Below are 18202 nucleotides of genomic sequence, written 5' to 3'. Positions count from 1 at the left end.
ATGACTGCAGATGCTGTAAACCAGAGTCTAGATTGGAGTGGTGCTGGAAAAGCACAGCAGGTCAGGCAGCATCCTCGGATACTGCCTGCACTGTTGTGCTTTTCCAGCACCACTCTAATCTAGACTATAGGAGTTGGGAGGTCATGTTGTGGCTGTATGTGACATTGGTTAGGCCACTTTTGGAATATTGTGTGCAATTCTGGTGTCCTTCCTATCGGAAAGATGTTGCGAAATTTGAAAGGGTTCAGAAAGGATTTACAAGGATGTTGCTAGGGGTTGGAGGATTTGAGCTATAGGGAGAGGTTGAATAAGCTGGGGCTGTTTTCCCTGGAGCATTGGAGGCTGAGGGGTGAGCTTATAGAGGTTTATAAAATCATGAGGGGCATGGATAGGGTAAATAGACAAAGTCTTTTCCCTGGGATGGAGGAGTCCAGAACTAGAGGGCATAGGTTTAGGGTGAGAGGGGAAAGACATAAAACAGTCCTAGCAGCAACTTTTTCACGCAGAGAGTGGTGCATGTATGGAATGAGCTGCCAGAGGAAGTGGTGGAGGCTGGTACAATTGCAACATTTAAAAGGCACCTGGATAGGTATATGAATAGGAAGGGTTTGGAGGTATAGGGGCCGGGTGCTGGCAGGTGGGACTAGATTGGGTTGGGATATCTAGTCAGCATGGACAAGTTAGACCAAAGAGTATGTTTCCATGCTGTACATCTCTATGACTCTGTGAACTGTTGGACAGTGAAATGAGTGGATAACAATCAGGCTAGTGGGATGAATGTTTATTAATGGGGTCTGTTAGAGGCAAACAAAGCAACCATATATTAATGAGGTCCGGGAACGAAGTTTAGGGTAAGGACATGGGTGAAGCTCAAACCTTGAAGTTGTTGAACTTGATATTGAGACCAGAAGGCTGCAGGAAATGGGATGTTGTTCTTCCAGCTTGCATTGAGCTTCACTGGAGCACTGCAGCAAGCCTGAGACAGAGATCTTGGACAGCAAATGCGCTGGTTTGTTGAAGGTTTGTAATGCCTAATTTTCTAACTTGGATGCAAAGTAATAAAGAAATAAAGATTTTTTTTTTACCTAAGATGGTGCAGTGTGAGGTGACATTAGGCACTTTTCAGTGGTGGGCAACTGATGCTTAGTTTCTAAGTGGCCATATGGACACAAGCAATGTCTATGCACTGAAGCTCAGTCAATGAAGTTGGAGTGATTTTGCTTTTAGACTATGTTGAATAGTTCTCTTTCTGTTCTGTAAACTGCAGGTTCAGAGAGGGAGAAACAGGGCAGGTAATAATCATACTGGAAAGGTTCATGATAAGGGCATAATTGATTATTTGACAGAAGTGATGAAGGTGTATGGCAAAAACATATGAAAACAGGACAAATAAAAACACAATAGATCGAGAGGAGATGTAAATGTTGACAGCAGAATAGCAGAGTGGATGTGAAGTGTGCAAAACCTGACGGACCAGAGAAAGGTCCAATGGCCCTGGAGAACAATTTAGAATGAATGCTGGATCCTAGGGCTGTGCATCCTCTAACAAGGTAACCAACTCTCAAAAAGTAACATAAGGGGCATTCTGACCTTCGGAGGGGTAGAGCTGCAGGTAACCATGGAGTGGGAGCTGGTTTTGACAGTGACAGGAGAGGCTGTGAGAATTAATTTGCAGGGGAGAGACTTTCAACATGAGAGTTAGTGGGGAGATGAGCTTTTGAGTCCACAATAGCTAAGGTGGGTAGAGGAGTCGGGAAGGAATGTTTATAATCAATTTGAACTAACAAATCATTTTGTTTTGATTTGATTTGTTTAGATTGATATAGAGTAAACATTATTATCAGGGTTCTGGTGTAGAGTCACTGGACCCAAAATGTTGACTTTGCATTCTCTCCACAGATGCTGCCAGACCTGATGTGTTTCTCCAGTAATTTCAGGTTTTTGCTTTCAGATTTCCAGTATCTGCATGTCTTTGTTTTATTTTATTGTCCTTTTAAAGCTCAACTGACTCACTTGCAGCCCCTAACAAACTACTCAAATTCATCCTGAAGACTCCCAGGTTGTTTCTCAGAGGGAAATAAGTGACAAAACAAGTTCCTCATGCACACAAGACAGATCGCCTAAGACAAGTACGGGATGGACTCATCAAAGACTGTTGAACTTCACAGGTGTATAGCGTTGAAACACACCCTTTAGTCCAACTCTTCCATGTCGACCAGCTATCCTAAAGTAATCTAGTCCCATTTGCCAGCACTTGGCCCATATCCCTCTAAACCCTTCCTATTCACATACCCATCCAGATGCCTTTTAAATGCTGTAATTGTACTAGCCTCCACCACTTCCTCTGGAAGCTCATTCCATATACACACCACCTTCTGCATGAATTCCTTTATTTTTCTACTCTATATTAAGAAGGACTTTAATCTTAACTATTATCTTTTTTCTACTTATTCTATGTAGGTCTGTAATGCTTAATTGGGATACAAAGTAATAAAAGAAACAAAGATTTTTGTACCTAAGATGGTGCAGTGTGAGGTGACATTAGGCACTTTTCACTGTACTCCTATACTTGAGTACACGTGACAATAAAATCTAAAATCTTCAAAAATAGTACAACTGTTCATTCACCCTGCCTCCTGGCCATGCATTCACCCATTAGATAATCTCCATGCTAAATTCCATCAGGCACACGTCCTGTCTCAGTGCCTCTGATGTGATGACATGGATTCATGTCTGCTGTCTGACAGAAACTTGCTGAGATTGAAAATCTAAAATTGTTGAATTTTATTTCTCTCCGCCCCCGGGAAGGTAGAAATGAATATAGTAAGACTGGGCCTGGCTAGCTGCATGTTAACCAGATTGTCGGAATGACTGGCAGTATCTGAACTTTCCTGACCTCAGTTTCCTCTTGGCTACCTTTAGTGCCTTTTTAGGTTACTTTTTTTACCTAGAGCCCAAAGCTAACCCTATATTAACTCCCTACCACTGCCACTCGAGTCCCCAGGGGACGGACGGCTGAGTGTTCCCAACACATTCTGCTACTTCGGAACAAAAATGTTGCAATGTGATCAGCTGCAGTTGCCGGGAAAGCCACAAGGTGTCAGGGAATTCGTGTGTTTCTGGCAAAGTGGGCTCTTTGGGGGTTGAGGGCGGTTAGGGGTGCGTATAAGTTAGTGCGTATAGGGGTGCATTTCGGCGCTATTGGTTTAAACAATACGAGCAGATCCCTGTATTCTGTCGCTGCACAGTTCTGACGAATCATTGCTAAGACAAAATTGGAGAGAAACGGGTTGAATAGTTTGATCAGCATACGATTTCGCTCTCTCGCTTTCTTTTACCTTAAAGGGGATTTTAGGAAGTGGGGCACAAAACGCGTGTCACTTTATGGGTACTCTTCAGGACACAGTGCTACCCTTGAATGAGATGGGGGGGGGCATTTTCACCAGGAACTCACACACACGTGTTTTAGGACAGGGATGGTGCTTTTCAGCTTAAACTATCGACAACCCCTCGTCAATTCCACGCGGCAGGCACCAATTTTTGCCACCAAAAGAGAAGTGTTGCATAACATAAAAGGGTGAATGACTTATCCCAAATACGGTGTGAGATTACCGCTGACGATGTGTAACAGATAGTGGCTGGAACCATACATATGAGCCGGAGATACACATAGCGCCCAAACAACCAATCCTAGCGACTTATGGGCGGGTTTGCAAGGGTTGGGGGGGATTCAATGATTTCATTTCCGATGGGAACATCTGTGAGCTTATCTTTTGTTTGTTACCGTAAGCACTTCAATAGCCTTTCTGCACAATTACCCCTGCACCCCCCCCACCCCCTTTTCAGCGTTGCTGGTGTATATAACAACCTTTTAGCAAATTAAACAGGAGGGTCAACCTTGCAACGCCTCTACTTATTTGATTTTTTTAAAAGGGCATTGTAAAATTTGTACATGTATGTAAGAACGCCAGAACACTTTTTGTTCCAAACAGCCTGTGGCACGGGATTGCTAAACGCAAAAGAAATATGCAGGTCATGGCATGAATGGTACATTGCAGCTGCCTTGCCCTTGGGAAGTGAAGTTCTTCCATGAGTAGAACTGAATAAAATTAATAAGAGAGTGGTGTGTGGTGTGTGGTGTGTTGTGGGGGAGGGGGGGAAGGAAGCCTATACATTTATAATTTCAATGTTGTTTCAGTCCTCAGTCCCCGGGAATACAAAGTAACAATAAACAACCCCAAATTTGATACTAAGTAGCAATATTTCTAAGCCGTAACAATGTTGATCAATTGAGGAAAGTTGCAACATTTGCAGATCAGGGTGTCAGCGTCTCATGTTGTCCAACTGGCACAGACGTTTCTCTCTCACTCTCCGTCTCCTCTCTTCCTGCCTCCCACCTCCTATGTGTGTGTGTTTCTCCTTCTCCCTCTTTTTTTTTCGCTCTTGGCTTCTATTCAAATATTGGGTCAGGGGTGAGATACCAACGTCACTAGCTAGCAAGATGGCGGTGGAAAGACTGTGAGATGAGACCTGGTGTGGTACACTGAAAACCTGGCGGATGTCTCAAGGTATCCTTTCCAACTTTGCTTCTCTCTCTGGTCCGGTCTGCTCTTTTCCGCTCGCGGCGGGGTCGGGGTGTCGGCTTTAGGGCGGCTGAAGGTTTGCTTCGTTCTGTGAATTGGTGTCAGGAAAAGTGCAGGATCCTATCTCTTGTGTTGTGCCTACTCTTGAAGCCAGTAATACCACCTTGGCAAGCTGTGGTCATCACGTCCTCGGTTTCTTCGCTAACCCTGTTGTTGAACGGAAAAGAATTTTCCCCTCACCCCCCCCCCTCCCCCTCTTTCATTTACCCCGTCCTCCCCTCCCCACCGACCGAGAGACATTCCATTCCACTTCTTCCCCCCCCCCCCTTTATTTTTTTTTCTCTGCATGATTGAAAATCGATCAAATGCAGTTGGAGATTGTTTCAGTCAGAAAATGAATAATGTGTTTTTTAATTGAAATCTATGACGGACAATTTGCCTGAGTAGGCTGGGAGCTGGAGTGAGCGCCATCGTCCAAAGCAAGTATTGATCAGAAAAAGCTTCAAGTATAAACTTTTCTTGCTTCGTATGTTTTCCATTGCCTGTTTCCAATCTGTCGATACAGATTTTTTTTTAAATGTACGTTTTTTTTTAAACGTTAAGTACACTGGAATTTTTTTAATCTCCGAATGGCAGCGGTGGTTTTATGTATAAAACGAAACATTCTCTACACAGAACATTGCAATCGAATGCTTACATTGTTCCTTTTTTTTAAGGATGTATATAAATTGCTCAATTCGGAGAAATCTTGTCCCGTTTTCCTGCTCCACCTCCCTTCCCCCGCCCGCCCGCCCGCCCGCCGCTTTTGAGTTGTCTTCTGTAGCGCACACATTACATCGCTAGGGGAATATACAATGCCAATCAGAAGGTAAAATTATTAAATTCAGTTATCTCTCAGTCAGTTTAACCCTGGTTTCTTGGGTAAAGGGCAGCTTGTGTATAATACCTTGATACAGATTACCCGCTTAATCAGATCTTTGGCCAAAGTATCTCACTAATATGGGTGCCTCTTTAACCTTGTGGGACATGAAACTAATATAGTTTCAATAGAAAGATTCAATTTCCCACAGAAGTAACAACAGTAAATCGTCCTTCAACTACTCTTTCATATTGTCTGGGTCAGTGTTGCTATGCTTTTTAAAAAATATATTTTTAGTTGCAGAAATGTGTGACCATAAATATCAATATTCAATACTGCAAAATCAGCATTTATAGCTGTGAGGGGAATTCAGAACTTTAGGTTACTGTAGAATGGTGCAAACTTGGAGAATAACTGTTGAAAATAAGAATTTTCTGAGGATGCCTTTTAAAATTAATTTTTCTATGAGACTTGGGGAAATAAACATTTGTATGTGCTTGTTAAAACTAAAACGTAGCACTTAATGATTTGTATCTAATGTGAAAAATATTTAATTGCAAACCCAAGTTTTATTGCTATCTCATTAAATGTAAACTTCAGTAAGAGATGAATGGTTTTTGTTTCAATGTAAAGGATTATGATGAAGCACCATTTCAGCCCTATATCCAAATATTGTTTCAGTTCTCACAAATCACTTTTCATCGCCTTCGATCTCCATAAGGATGTATAACCAAGCTTCTTTTTTTCACTCTGTATCTCATAACTGACTGTACATTAGATGACTTTCTCCTAAGGGAAAAATTGTTGAAACTCTTGTTAAATTTGTAAAATTATGAGGTTGAGCACACTTTTTTTTTGAGGCTGAATAATTTGCAATAAAAGTTAAACTTTACTCTTTGGAACTCTGAATCAAGAGATGACTATTTATTGAAGGATCACTAATTGGCTCTTTCTACGACATGATGTGTTAGGTTGTCCTGTGTGCAGTGCTACAGGCGCAATCAATCAATCAATTCATAAATAAAACAAGATTTTAATAATAAATCCTGAACACGTGCCATTTAAAAAAAAATCAAATTGGAATTTTCACTTCAGATGGTTTTTTTAAATCCGTACTCTTGGGATAAGATACACCTTGTATAAGACTGTGCGCAGTCAGAAATTTGTTCTGCGTTTTTTGATTGAATAATTCAGTGAATTGCTACATGGAGTATTGACTTCTGCTCTGCTCTGAGTTTCATCTACTGTAACATGTCTTGTGGGAAAATCCATTAAAGTTACTTTGTTGTCATTCCCCTGCAAAAGACGCACTGACAACAAAATAATCGAAAGCTTTTCTAAAAGTCAAATCCAGAAAATTTTTAAAATGTTTGAAAGTGATCATCTCATTTTGATTGTTGTGTGCTTTAAAATAAGATTGTTGCAATGTGAGGCATCACTAAAAGCTGACTGCTTTTAAAACTTATTTGCTCAAATATTAAATTAAAGTAAGAATGTACGTATGCGTTTGTGAACATTGGCAAGTTCATCTATTTGCAACTCTGTTCAGTTTTTGGATCAGTGCAACAGATTTAAGACTAGCAGAGAGAACAGCATTTTAAGATTTTTATACTACGTGTGCTTGCTGTTGTGTTTCTCTGAGCAACATACCTTTCCTGCTGTTACTACTGATTATTAATAAGCATTGCAAGGAAAGGGAGTAACCCAGCTAATTTGCCATTTACATTTCTTTTCGAATTAACTACCTTTTTCTGTGAATCTAACTTTACAAAAGCATGCTTCTGAAATTAAACTGTTGGCACTTTATGTTCATTAATAATACCCAATATTAGTACGCATTTTCAATAAATACTACACCTGATATGAACTGCAAACTGACATTAGTATTTACAACCAGTGTAATTCTTTTTTGTTTGAAAGTGGCAATTTTCTTTTGTAGGAGTGATGTCCAAATAATTATTTTTGGGTGGAACAGCAGGCAGTTTTGTCAGTTCAAACCAGATATCTTTCCTTTTGCTGGACTGTGTGCTACTCTGAACTAAACGTAAGAGTGAATTAGAATTGATACATACTGGCAATGCTTGATACATTTGCAGCTGGCGAAAATAATGGCTAGTATTTTGGATGTTCGGAACATTGGCCTATCAGAACCTTTTCCTATCAGCCTGATGAATGATGGAACAGGTTCAATCTGGCCTTGGCGCATCTGTACACAATTCCATTGACCTGCTTCTATTCCATATCCCTTGTTAGGCTCATCTCTCAAAAACCTATTGAGATTAGTCTTGAAAAGTTCACTTAGACCTCCCACAGATTTTGGATTTCCAATGTTCTCTATGTGGAAAATGCTTCAGAATTTCACTCCCAGGTAAATAAAATCATTAAAACCATCTCCCACTTCCTTTAACCCATTTCCGCACCCCCCCCCCCCCCCCCCCCCCCCACCAGCAAATCCCAATGTCACATAAAACACCCAATTGGATCAATACTACACACCACTGCACACTCGCACAATCCAAGCTTCTAACCGAGGACCTCCCAAATTTGGTGTCACAACTTCAGAGAAAATAACAACTGTGGCAGAGCTCTAATCAAGATGCAACAGGATTGTTCTCTTCCTCTAACAGGCCATGGGTCTCCCAGATCTCACCTCGAAATGGAGTCACAGTGGGAAAAAGTTTGGTAAGCACAGTTCTAACTTCAAAAGGATCATATCAAGTGAATGCAACTTGTCCTCATAAAGTAATCCTTTTGAGCCCTGGTATCATTGTAGTTAATCTGTGCTGTAACCCCCTCTAAGGCAACTATTCCTGAGGAAACATAGTAGGTGCGTCCACTAACCTATCCTTTTATGTGCTTCGATGCCAACAGGTCTGCTACTTGTTTCCTGTTTATATTTCCAATGGCTGAACAAATCCTTTTTTATAAAAAGGAAAAAATGGCAGAAGAAAATAAAATATTGCTAAATAATTCCAAACCTATCTTCCCCTGCCATGCTGACAGCTCCACAAAATTACTCCATCTCTCTTCCCCCAGTTCCAAAATAGAATTTGCAAGCTGACTTCTTTAAGCACCCGAGCATAAACCAAATAGGCCACACTCCGCAGTAAACGTTTGTAATCTCATGCAGAATGGGAAATTCCCTCGCTTTCCATTTTTTTTTGATTGCCACTGCCATTTTATTCATTTTATTGCACCCTGCTTGCTAGCTATATGGAGTGATTACTTTTGACTGTATGTTTCTGAAAGAGTCTTCGAAACAGATTTAGTCGTTACACTCAAATGAAATCTTGTACTTGAATGGAGAGTGAGAAATTAGGATGCTGTTGGGAAAGAATGGAGGAGTGGGTCTACTTGGATACCTCTTTTAAAGAGTTAGCAGTGGTAGGATGGGCCATGTGATCGTGAAGGCCAACAGAGGACCATAGGCTGCCCCCTCATTAGAGAGAGAGGTGGCTGGTGATAAGTGAACTTGAGAGTCACCAAGCCTCAGGTGGGAGAGTGGAGCCTTCATAGTGACTTCAGCTGGGGTGGGAGTTGAACCTGTGCATATGTATCCCTCTGCATCGCTATCTGATACTTGTAATAGCTGTAGAATTCTGGAAGCAAAAGCATTGCTCACTTGGGCTCCTCCTGAAAAGAACAGTAAAACGCAGATGTTCCATTTAAATCAAATTGACTTCCAGTCCACGTATCCCAGTAAGCAATGAAGTGCCTCTTTACTTTTGTTGATAACATTTTACTGGGAATGACCATTGCCCCAGTTGTGTTGTTTGACCATTGGCTTTGAACCTCTGTTAACTTATCACCAAGTTAGTAGGGCTTTAGGTTAACATTTGCACAGATGTAAACTGACTTCAGGTGTCTCTACATTGACTACGTCCCAATCGGGAACTCCGTTGCGGCCTGGAGCTAAGTAGTGTATCTGTATTCTTTTTCTTTTTGCAATTCAAAAGGAGCTGCAGAAAAAAAATGTACTGCTTCCAAATATTGGATTTGGAATTGAACCCACTGCCTCGTGACAAGTTGGAAGATTTCCTAACATGAAGAAATCTACTGTTGTCATCCAATGATTTATTGTTTCATTAATTTAATGGGGAAGGAAGTGCAGTGGAATACTGTCAATATGTCCAAGGTTTCTGAAGCTTGTTTACGCGAGTCTTGTGTGTGAATTTGAGCAGCTAAGTGTTGGGGCAGAAGGGGGAACCCAATTTTTTTTTTACTGTGTTTCACTATTAGTGCTGTGCCAACATCAGCAGTGGTTCAAAAGTAAGTTATTTTATATGTGAAGCATCCTGAGAGACAATAGATGTTATTAACAAGGAGATCTTTTTTAGTCCGCCACCACAGTGAGTATCAGGTTTTTCTTTAAGATCAGCACTGATGAATCTGACTAAATTTTACTGAATTAGCCGTGACAACCGTTGATAGTAGACAATGTGCCAAGTTTTTATTTCTTGGGATGATACACATGGGAGGCTAATCATTTTTATCAAAGATATATCCAGTTACTTCCATAATGCTTACAAATACTCTACTGAAGAGCTGGTGGTGCAGTAGTAACCTCACGTGACAAGTTATCATGCAGCCCAGGTTCTGAGGAAACTGGTTTGGATCCCATTATGATAGCTTGCAGAATCTAAATGGGATTAATGGAATTGAAAACTAATCTCATGACCATGGAACTGTCAATTGTCTTCAAAACCCACCTGATTCATTTAAAATGCTTTAGGGAAGGGAACCTGCTATCTCTATCTGATCTGGCCTACACGTGACCCCAGACACACAGCAACGTGGGTAACTTTACTCTCAGATCATTCAGTAAGCCACTTGATACAAAGGCACTTAGTGGTGGACAGCATTGCTGGTTTTGCCAATTTCATTCACATCCCATGATCAAACAGATTTAAAAATGTATCTCCAGGTAACAGCTCCTTTGTTAAAAAGCTTGTCTATGTTTCCTGACGTAGCAGAAACTTGAAAGCGTGATGGCTTTGGTTAAATACCATCTATCCTACTGAGGGTTTGCTCATTCAGGAGAGGAGAGCAGATGAGGATTTGAGGCACTTGAAGGAAAAGGATGATTTGTGTAGCTGTTAAGCCTGTCTTGATTTCTGTGTGTCTCAGTGTGCTTTACAGATAATGAATTACTTCTGAAGTTTGGTCACTTCTGTCATGTAGGAACAACAGCTGGATTGTATGCAGTTGTATTCCCATGAACAGCAATGAGATAAATGACAAAGGTAATCTGCTTTTGTGATATTGATTGAGGAATGCATGTTAGTGCCCTTTCAAGAGCTCCCTGACTTTTCAGAATAGTGTTGGATTTTTAAGATCCATCCAAGAAAGAGCAGATGGAACCTTGCTTTAACATTTGATCTCGGAACATAATTGAGATTATTTATCATTTTCCTGTAATATGAAAAAGACATCTCTTCTCCTATTAGTAACAGGATATGATCCACTGATATCCCCTAGCTGCGAATCATTCCAGCTCCATTATTTTACTGCTAAAATGAAAATCCTAGTAAGTGGGAATAATTAAACTTCTAAAGGTAGCTTGCACCCAAACAGCATCTCGTCACCATATGGCATAACATTTTTCTTTGTTTAACAATTTTTTTCCTATACTTACATGTAATTGGTGCCTGACATACTTTTTATGACTTTCTTTGAAAACAGATCCACTAGATGTCACTTGGGTGGGACCTCAATAGATTCAGTTTGCAAGCATTGCCTGTCTCAAATCTGTACACATCTGGTGTTGAATTTATACCTAAATTGGAACCATCTCCCTCCTATTTGTTTTTTTTTCCCTGGCTTATAACAAGACAATGTCCTGAATGAGGAAATAATGTGCCTGACCAATTGTTTTAATTTGACTGTACCTACCTTGTGTTGCTTCATGTGAGCAACACTCTAAAGTGGACAAATGTATTTAATTTCTGGGAAAGTTTTAATTTTACTGTGCTCTCCAATAAGTTAGATTGGCCATTGATTACTGCAGTTGAATGGTGTAGGATTTGATAGTGATGGCAAACTGCTAGTTTATGAATTAGTGGTGCTGGAAAAGCACAGCAGTTCAGGCAGCATCCGAGGAGCAGGAAAATCGACATTTCGGGCATCAGGATGAAGGGCTTTTGCCCGAAAATTCGATTTTACTGCTCCTTGGATGCTGCCTGAACTGCTGTGCTTTTCCAGCACCACTAATCCAGAATCTGGTTTCAAGCACCTGCTGTCATTGTTTTTACAAAACTGCTAGTTTATTCTAGTTGAAGGAGCTAAAAGCTAAGGTGTGTTGAATGGGTGCTTGTATGTAGGAGACCTACCTGTTTATATTTGATTTAGTCATGGACATCACTGGCCAGGGCTCACTGGCTGTGATTTATTGCCCATCCCTCGTTGCCCTTGCGATGGTGGTAGTGAGCTGCTGCTTTGAAACACTACAATTTATGTGCTGTTAGTCAACCCACAATCCCTTAAGAGAGAATTTCAGGCTTTTTATCCAGTGCCATTGAAGGGATAGCAATATAATTCCAAGTCCTGTTAGTGAGTAGCTTTTGAGGGGAACTTGCAGAGGGTGGTGTTCCTATGTATCTGCTGCCTGTGTCTTTCCAAATGGAAGTGACGAAGGTTTGGAAGGTGCTGTCTAAGGATTTGTGGTGAATTACTGCAGTGCATCTTGTGGGTGAGAATGAAATAGAATCTCTGGGGGTCAGGCTAGACAAGTGGTGTAGAATCAGATTGGGCTGTTTGTCAGGGTTGTAATCCAGTGATTCCTGTGCAAAAGTGCCTCTGATTGAAATGTCTGACTCGGTTGATACTCCTGTCTCTGGTTACCCGTAATTAATGGTTTCCTTCAAGAATTATGGGACCATACCTCGGCGTGCGTCACTGCCTTGAGTAGAGGAGGGGAGAATGTTGGAGGGGATTTAGAGAGAAGAATGAGCTTGATGAGGTGTGAAGGCTTTAGTACAGAAGAGATTAAGTTCCCAGGATGAGGGTCTTCTGTGGTTAGATTGGAGTAGTTAAAGGTTTCCTTAGAGAACCTTTTGAGAGAAGAGTTAATCCAAGTGTTTAAAATTGTGAGGAGTTCAATTGAAGTAGATTGTTCCTATTGACAGAAGGGTCAAAAACCAGTGGACTTTTATTTAAAGCAGTTCACCAAAAGAAAACCAAAGGTGATTAAAGGAATAATGTTTTCATGCAGTGAGTGTTCAAGATTTGCAATATGCTGCTTGAGGTGTTTTGGTTTGGTCATTTATACTACACCTTTGCTGCTGTTCCTGTTGGGATTAGGCAGTGAAGGGCAGACTGGCAACTGCCTCATCAAATACATTTTTTAACAAATGACCTTTGAGCCATTCAATCAGCCATGGCTGATCTACAGTTTTGACTGTACGTTCCCACACAATCCCAATATCCATTAAACCCTTTTAACACTGAATTATACAGCTCTGGTCTTCTTAAGTATACTCCATGATTGACCATCTTCAGCGATCTTGGATAAAATATCCCGAAGTTTTATGAATAAAGAGAGTTCTTCTCATTTCAGTCCTAAATGATGAATCCCTCATTCTGAGACTGTGGCCCCTAGTTCTAGACTCCACAGCTAGGGAATCTGTGCATCTGCATTTTTTAAAAAAAACCTCATGTTTCAGTGAGATTGCCTGGTAGCCTTTAAATTTTAGGTTTGATAACTTCTTGCAGGAAAATTCTTTTATTCCGGGAATCAGTCTTAGAAACCCTCAGCGCAATGTCTCCAAGGCAAGAATATACTTCCTTCAGTAAGGAGGACATCTGTGTGGTTCAGTTTCATGTTGCTGTTGCTCCACACTTCCTGGGACGCTGCCAGGCTCTATTGAACCTTCTAAAGCAGTCCATTATATAGAATGTGGTGAACTCTGTTACTTAATTTCTTGTCATTATGGGTTTTATTTACATTTAATATTACTTTACTGTATAGCACTGTTTGGCTGGTCATGGGTTACCTTAATTGGATAGAAATGTAAAAATACATTTTCCAGTTTAAAATGGCATAAGTATGGATTTACGTTACAATACCTTCAATGTAATAGAAGTTATTGTATAAATCTAGGTTCCCAAGGTGCTTCACAGGAAAATATAAAATCAAATATAACAGCGAGTTATAGAAGGAGATATTGGGTCAGGTGATCTAAAGCTTGGTCAAAAAGGTGAGTTCTAAGGAATGACTGAAAGGAGGACAGCAAGATGATGCAGTGGAGAGGTTTAAGGTAGAAATTACAAACTTTAGGGTCTAAGAAAAAGAAGGCAGCCGTCAGTGGTGCAATAATTAAAATCAAGATAACTTTGCAGGATTTTTTTTCCTTGTTCTCCAGCAGCCCTGTTTTGGGAGTTTATTTTTCTCTGTTTTCCCCAGTTTGCAAGCTGCGTGCTTTCTCATCTGGTATTTTAGATAACCAACAACTTATCTTATTTACTAAGGTAAACACGTACAAACTTTTTGCTTGTCTTTCTCCAAATATGTCCAGGATTTAATCCTGGGAAGCACAGGTAATAGACATACAAATTACTCTGTGCAGTTTGCCTCTTTATTATGATGATTCTCTTTGGTACAATAGTGGGAACAGGGTACAAAATTGGCCAAGTTGGGCTGCTGCAAAAATCCAAGGGCAGAAATGCTAATCACTCTGGGCAGCTGAGATAGAAAAACTTGGAGAGTTAAAGGTGATCTTTGAAGAGAAAGTGAGGACTGCAGATGCTGGAGATCAGAGCTGAAAATGTGTTGCTGGAAAAGCGCAGCAGGTCAGGCAGCATCCAAGGAGCAGGAGAATCTACGTTTTGGGCATAAGCCCTTCTTCAGGAATGAGGAAAGTGTGTCCAGCAGGCTAAGCTAAAAGGTAAGGAGGAGGGACTTGGGGGAGGGGTGTTGGAGATGTGATAGGTGGAAGGAGGTCAAGGTGAGAGTGATAGGCTGGAGTGGGGGTGGGGGCGGAGAGTTCAGGAAGAAGATTGCAGGTTAGGAAGGCGGTGCTGAGTTCGAGGGATTTGACTGAGACAAGGTGGAGGGGAGGGGAAATGAGGAAACTGGAGAAATCTGAATTCATCCCTTGTGGTTGGAGGGTTCCTAAGCGGAAGATGAGGCGCTCTTCCTCCAGGCGTCATGTTGCCATGGTCTGGCGATGGAGGAGTCCAAGGACCTGCATGTCCTTGGTGGAGTGGGAGGGGGAGTTGAAGTGTTGAGCCACGGGTGGTTGGGTTGGTTGGTCCGGGTGTCCCAGAGGTGTTCTCTGAAACGTTCCGCAAGTAGGCGGCCTGTCTCCCCAATATAGAGGAGGCCATATCGGGTGCAATAAATGATGTGTGTGGAGGTGCAGGTGAATTTGTGGCGGATATGGAAGTATCCCTTCGGGCCTTGGAGGGAAGTAAGGGGGGAGGTGTGGGTGCAAGTTTTGCATTTCTGGCAGTTGCAGGGGAAGGTGCCAGGAGTGGAGGTTGGGTTGGTGGGGGGGTGTGGACCTGACGAGGGAGTCACGGAGGGAGTGGTCTTTTCAGAACGCTGATAGGGGAGGGGAGGGAAATATATCCCTGGTGGTGGGGTCCATTTGGAGGTGGCGGAAATGACAGCGGACACACATCATTTATTGCATCTGCTGCACCCAATGTGGCCTCCTCTATACTGGGGAGACAGGCCGCCTACTTGCGGAACATTTCAGAGAACACCTCTGGGACACCTGGACCAACCAACCCAACCACCCCGTGGCTCAACACTTCAACTCCCCCTCCCACTCCACCAAGGACATGCAGGTCCTTGGACTCCTCCATCGCCAGACCATAACAACACGATGGTTGGAGGAAGAGCACCTCATCTTCTGCCTAGGAACCCTCCAACCACAAGGGATGAATTCAGATTTCTCCAGTTTTCTCATTTCCCCTCCCCCCACCTTGTCTCAGTCAAATCCCTCGAACTCAGCACCACCTTCCTAACCTGCAATCTTCTTCCTGACCTGTCCGCCCCCACCCCCACTCCGGCCTATCACCCTCACCTTGACCTCCTTCCACCTATCGCATTTCCAACACCCCTCCTCCCTCCCTTTTATCTTAGCCTGTTGGACACACTTTCCTCATTCCTGAAGAAGGGCTCATGCCCGAAACGTCGATTCTCCTGCTCCTTGGATGCTGCCTGACCTGCTGCGCTTTTCCAGCAACACATTTTCAGAGTTCAAGGTGATGCCTTGTATGACGATGACTTTTTGCATTTTGTGGTACGTTTTTAGTCCATCTAAATGCGCTTTGCATCTTTTTTTGTCAGCATTGAACAGTGTTAATATTTCACTCGATATTTGTATAAGTTTCCTGTTCAACAATCAAGTTGTTAAATGCAATGTAAAGTCCACTGATTATGGTTCAAGTTGGATCAGGATTGTGTTAACAACATTCAAAAGACAGACGTGATCAGATTCAAGAATATTGAACACTGACAGCTTTCTTCTCCAGTGCAGTGCTTTGTCTATGACTACAAAAATGCCTTGAAGTTATTACAAGTGCTGCTGGACTTGAGCATTACAGCTCTCGCTAACGTTAGGTGGCTTTGTTCAGGGATGTAGACCATAAAAAAACAAATGCATCACTCCAATCCCAGTAAATAATTGATGTTGCCACTGGAGAAAGAGGGCTTTGTGGTTGTACCACTGCAGCCTCAGCCTAATGTATAAGCAGCTATCGCCTGTCTGTTTTAAAACAAGTTGTTGTTTTCATCAACTGGATCTGAACCAAGAAGGAGAAAAATTAAAATTGGCCCAGAGGCGCTCATGTAATTAAATGTCTTTTTTTTTGACAGCAGCTTAGAAATAAAGGCTGGCAGTTGTAGTCAAACGTTGACTCCGTCCCATCCCCTTTAGTTGGAGATCCATTTATACCTAACTTTTTTTTAAAAAAGAAAGGTGTGAAACCTTTGCTTTGCAGTATCCCGTGAATCAGTGAGGGTTTATTTAGGGAGTTGGTAGACAATGAATGATTGAAGGAATACTTTTGCGAGGTTACATTAACTTGCAACACTCCTGCATTTCTGAAAAATAACAGCATTCAGATTAGAATTGTAACGAAACCACATCAATTGATGGGTTTTTAAGACTGATTCCTTCCGTGAATCTGCAAATAGTTCGAGCCAAGACACCTTTCAAAAGGAATGAGACTGATAGCGTCAAATTTCTTGGTTTTTTGTTTGTGCGATTATATTCTTGGGTTATTTTCTACATGGCCCCAGGTAAAACGCTTTTGAAATACTGTAGTAATTATCAGGTAGTAAATAGTTTGCATACACCAGGCAAAAATAGTTTTCAGGTTATTACAATGAGCTATTTCCTTAACCATTTTGAGTTTTCCTTTAAGAACGTTGGACTTCCAAGTGAGAAAATCAATTGGGCTCACATTGGGATTCTCAGCAATGTTTCTTGACCTCACTGTATCCAAAGGACTGAGTATGGGCTACTTGAATCCAACCCATTTGGCACACAGATTTTTTTTTTAAATTGCTGCATATGAGAGATTCAAGCTGTCAAAAATACCTGAGCTACAATATGCAAGCAAGCATACTTCATATGGGAGGGAAAAACGTGACTTGATAGCAAGACTGCACCAGTACATAGCTGCTTTTGGTGTTCCGTCATGCTATCTTTGCCTTGGAAGATGGAAACAGCAGGTTCAGTTCAAAGGCTGCATCAAACTTGTGCTACTTTCAGAACATGGCAATGCAAGTTAGAGCAGCCTCTTTGTAATTGTGCTTTCAGTGAAGTGTGAAAATGTTGATGAGGAACAATTCAGCCATTAGGTTGTTCACAGATATGCTTGAGATGTTAATCTTTTCGTAATTTAGAATGAGGCTTAGTACATGGAAATCTGTTTTTAAATTACAGTCTAACACACTTCTTTTTTTTAAGAAATACTGTGCATCCATTTAAAGGGCATTTAAACCAGAGAGTGATGTCTGGCATGGGAACCTATGGCTGAGAAAAGATTTGAGGTGCTGGGTTTTCTTTTTGCTGCCTCCAGAGAATTCAAAAAACATGTTTAATATATTCTGTTGTCAAAGTCTAAGATTTTCTGGTAAGAGTAAATAGGGAAAGGCAATGTCCTCTGGTTGGTTTTGCCCTTCCCAGCAGCTGATTAGCTACTTTGCCATGGTACTGTAGTGACTTGCTATGTAAAAGTACCTCTTCAAACTGTTAGGAGATTAGAAAAGTTATCTTTTACACAAGAGAATTGTTAGAACTTGCCCTGCTTTGTCACCAGAAGTTGGTGGCAGTTGAGACAACACCCTCTTGTAACAGGAATATTTCAACCTTAAAAATAATCCAATATTTGAAACAGAGGCGAGCTTCAGTAAGTTTTAATCATTTTACAACAACAAAATGTATTTATATAGCCCTTTCCAATATAATACAATACTCCAAGGTGCTTTGCAGGACAATGCCAAACAAAACACCAGGCACCAGTCCACATGAGAAAATATTAAGGCAGATGACCAAATACTTATTTGCAGAGGCATGTTTTAAACAATGTCAGAGGAAAGTGAGTTGAAAAAGAGAAGTGCCTGAACATTTGAAGGGATAATCGCCCTCGGTTGAATGGCTGAACACACCATCCTGCTCTAGCTGGTTCTTTTTCTTCATGATCATTGTTCAGAAACACAACATCCATTTCCAAATATACAGTGGTGATGTCTGGCTGTGCATCTCCTCTCCTCGCAATGAAAAGCTGCACTAAGGCCCTGTCTGCC

The 18202-nt window shown here is 41.4% G+C and overlaps 1 protein-coding gene across 5 annotated transcripts in view; it reads left to right on the top strand.

Annotated features, from left to right (window-relative positions):
• Nucleotides 1-4345: 4345 nt before the first annotated feature.
• The window catches only part of hic2 (hypermethylated in cancer 2), an 81454-nt gene continuing 67597 nt past the window's right edge, over nt 4346-18202 (top strand). For 2 of the 5 annotated variants that reach the window (XM_072587809.1, XM_072587811.1), the window contains exon 1: nt 4346-4568. Coding sequence is in view for 1 of the 5 variants with exons in the window: in XM_072587805.1 (XP_072443906.1) it covers nt 8099-8124 (26 nt within the window). In the remaining 4 variants the exon portion in view is untranslated. Of the gene's footprint in view, nt 4569-4954; nt 5063-8083; nt 8125-18202 lie in introns of those variants that run through there. The other 3 variants (XM_072587806.1, XM_072587812.1, XM_072587805.1) reach the window with 3 other exon arrangements.

This window comes from Chiloscyllium punctatum, chromosome 17, assembly GCF_047496795.1.
Source record: "Chiloscyllium punctatum isolate Juve2018m chromosome 17, sChiPun1.3, whole genome shotgun sequence".
Lineage (NCBI taxonomy): Eukaryota > Metazoa > Chordata > Chondrichthyes > Orectolobiformes > Hemiscylliidae > Chiloscyllium > Chiloscyllium punctatum.
The sequence above is the reverse complement of the archived record's forward strand: the minus strand, read 5'-3'. Positions and strand labels throughout refer to the sequence as shown.